Here is a 2,931-nt window from a genome sequence, read left to right as displayed (position 1 = left end):
CGAGAACAGGGCAGGGTTCACCGCTGTTCACCTGGCAGCCCAACACGGCCACGGCCAGGTGTTGGAAGTGATGAGATCCTCCCAGTCCCTTCGCATATCCAGCAAGAAGCTTGGCGTTACCGCTCTTCACGTAGCCGCGTACTTTGGCCAGGCTGGTAAGTCGACCTTCTCTAATCTTCCTTCTCTCTTCTTCTTCTTCTTCTTCTTCTTCTTCCTTCGCCCAGATACCGTGCGAGAATTGCTGACCCACGTGCCCGGAACGGTGAAGTCCGACCCCCCGACAGGCGGCTCTCTCGTAGGAGAATTGGGAAGCGAATCTGGAATGACGCCTCTTCACTTGGCCGCTTATTCGGGGAACGAGAACGTCGTGCGATTGCTCTTGAACTCGGCCGGTGTGCAGGTAATAAAAACGAATAGGTTAGAAAGAAGGATACGACAGTGGCACAGAAGGAAATGAAACTCTGGTGATCTGTTAAGGTGGAGGCGGCGACCACGGAGAACGGTTTCAATCCTTTGCACTTGGCCTGTTTCGGGGGCCACATCACTGTGGTCGGTCTTCTGTTGAGCAGATCGGCCGAACTGTTGCACAGCTCCGACCGTTACGGTAAAACAGGTCTTCACATAGCGGCGACTCACGGCCACTACCAAATGGTGGAGGTGCTTCTCGGCCAGGGCGCGGAAATAAACGCGACCGATAAAAATGGATGGACGCCGTTGCATTGCGCGGCGCGGGCCGGTTACCTCGACGTTGTCAAATTGTTGGTGGAGAGCGGGGCGTCCCCCAAGAGCGAAACCAATCTCGGCAGCGCGCCCATTTGGTTCGCCGCGTCCGAGGGCCACAACGACGTGCTCAAGTATCTAATGGAAAAGGAGCACGATACTTACGCCTTGATGGAGGACAAAAGGGTGAGCAAACTTCTCGTTCTTCCCTTTAATTCTCTTCCAATTCTCGCTTGAAATTGAATTTCGACGAAATTTCGAAAAATAAATAATGAGATTATTAAAGAATTCATTTTAATATTAGATTCATGGCTAATTAATGAAATATATATATATAATATTCTGCCTTAATATATAAATATATATATTAAAATAATTATATATATACTAATAATATATATATATATATATATTAAATCNATATAAGATCTATATAAAGATATATATATTAAAATAATTATATATATACTAATCTATATATATATAAATATTTATTATATAAATATTAAATTATTATTTTTTATTGTTAAAATATTTTATATAGTAACATAATTTATTATATATATTTATTAATGAATAATATAACAAATAAATTAACAACCAACTAAATAACCTAAAAACTTAATTATTGTATATTTCAGTATCGCCACTTAAGACTATCTTATAATATCTTCTCTATCTATTCAATCTTTTCAACGCCTTAGAATCTATACTTTCCTTACTCCAAAAAATCGTTGAGATTCTCCGCTTTCCCCTCTCGAACAAGACTTGACGCCTTCCTTCTTTCAGTTCGTCTACAACATGATGGTGTGCAGTAAGAACAACAACAACAAACCGATCGAGGAATTCGTGCTGGTTTCCCCGGCACCGGTTGACACGGCCGCCAAGCTGTCCAACATCTACATGAAATTGTCGGAGAAGGAGAAGGAGAGGGCGAAAGACTTGATAGCCGCCGGCAAGCAATGCGAGGCGATGGCCACGGAATTGTTAGCTTTGGCCGCGGGCGCCGACTCGGCCGGGAGGATTCTCACCTCGATGGACCGTAGGAACGTCGAGTTTTTGGACGTGCTGATCGAGAACGAGCAGAAGGAGGTGATCGCGCACACGGTTGTCCAACGGTATCTCCAAGAATTGTGGCAGGGCAGTTTGAACTGGAACGCCTTCAGGACGATCCTTCTGTTCGTCGCGTTCCTCGTCTGCCCCCCTGTCTGGGTTGTGTTCGCCCTCCCCCTCGGCCACAAGTACAACAACGTCCCAATTATAAAGTTCATGTCGTATCTAACCTCTCACATATATCTGATGGTCTTCCTTTTGCTGGTCGGTATAATTCCTATATACCCTGTGGTAAGGGCGAGCCTGTTACCGTATTGGTACGAATGGTGCCTCCTCGTCATGCTGTCCGGATTATTGCTCTTCGAGCTGACCAACCCGAGCGACAAAAGTGGATTAGGCTGGATTAAACTGGCCGTGCTGCTGTTTGGAATTTGCGGGGTCGCGTTCCATCTAATGGGTTTCGTGATCGTCCACCGACCCTATTGGCCAACTTTACTTTACCTCAGGAATCAACTGTTCGCCCTGAGCTTCTTGCTCGCCTGTGTGCAGATACTCGATTTCCTCTCGTTCCATCATCTGTTCGGCCCGTGGGCTATCATCATTGGTAACCTGATGAAGGATCTAGCGAGATTTCTCGCCGTGCTGGCCATCTTCGTGTTCGGTTTCTCGATGCACTTTGTTGCGCTGAACCAAGCCTTCGAGACCCAGTCGGATGGCGGAAGGCGGATTGATGACAAAAAGAAAAAAGGCGTCTTCAACGACGGTAAGTTCGACGCACGTGATTAGCCGTGCTATCTCTTTTTTTTTTCTTTTCTTTTTTTTTTTTTTTTCTTTTCTTTTCTTTTTTTAGATATATTATTAGCAGAGAGAGAGAAAGGGAGAGAGAAATAATCCTCCTAGAATTTTACCCTTATCCCTCGGATATATGTGTATATATATATACATACATATATATATACATATATGATCGCAGTTACTGTGTAAAAAGAAAAAAAAAAAAGATAAAGAAATAGCGGCGCGGTCGATGGGACCGCGAACATACGAACATACACACGAATAACAATCGAATATATTTCGAAATCTCAACTCAAGGAATAGGAATAATCCTTCGCAGCATCTCGATCGTGGACTAAGGGAAACTTACTTTAATTAATTAAT

General features: G+C 44.1%; 1 protein-coding gene across 1 annotated transcript in view; it reads left to right on the top strand.

The window, feature by feature from the left end:
* LOC102675809 (serine/threonine-protein phosphatase 6 regulatory ankyrin repeat subunit A-like) overlaps positions 1–2,931 on the top strand; it is a 14,476-nt gene that overhangs the window by 6,453 nt on the left and 5,092 nt on the right. The window contains exons 8-11 of the mRNA XM_031508601.1: positions 5–155; positions 225–400; positions 478–906; positions 1,510–2,536. Of these exons, the coding sequence (XP_031364461.1) occupies positions 5–155; positions 225–400; positions 478–906; positions 1,510–2,536 (1,783 nt within the window). The remainder of the gene's footprint in view (positions 1–4; positions 156–224; positions 401–477; positions 907–1,509; positions 2,537–2,931) is intronic.

The sequence above is a fragment of the Apis dorsata genome, unplaced genomic scaffold (genome assembly GCF_000469605.1).
Source record: "Apis dorsata unplaced genomic scaffold, Apis dorsata 1.3 scaffold_92, whole genome shotgun sequence".
NCBI lineage: Eukaryota > Metazoa > Arthropoda > Insecta > Hymenoptera > Apidae > Apis > Apis dorsata.
Note: the sequence above shows the minus strand (reverse complement) of the source record. Positions and strands in the feature narration are given on the sequence as shown.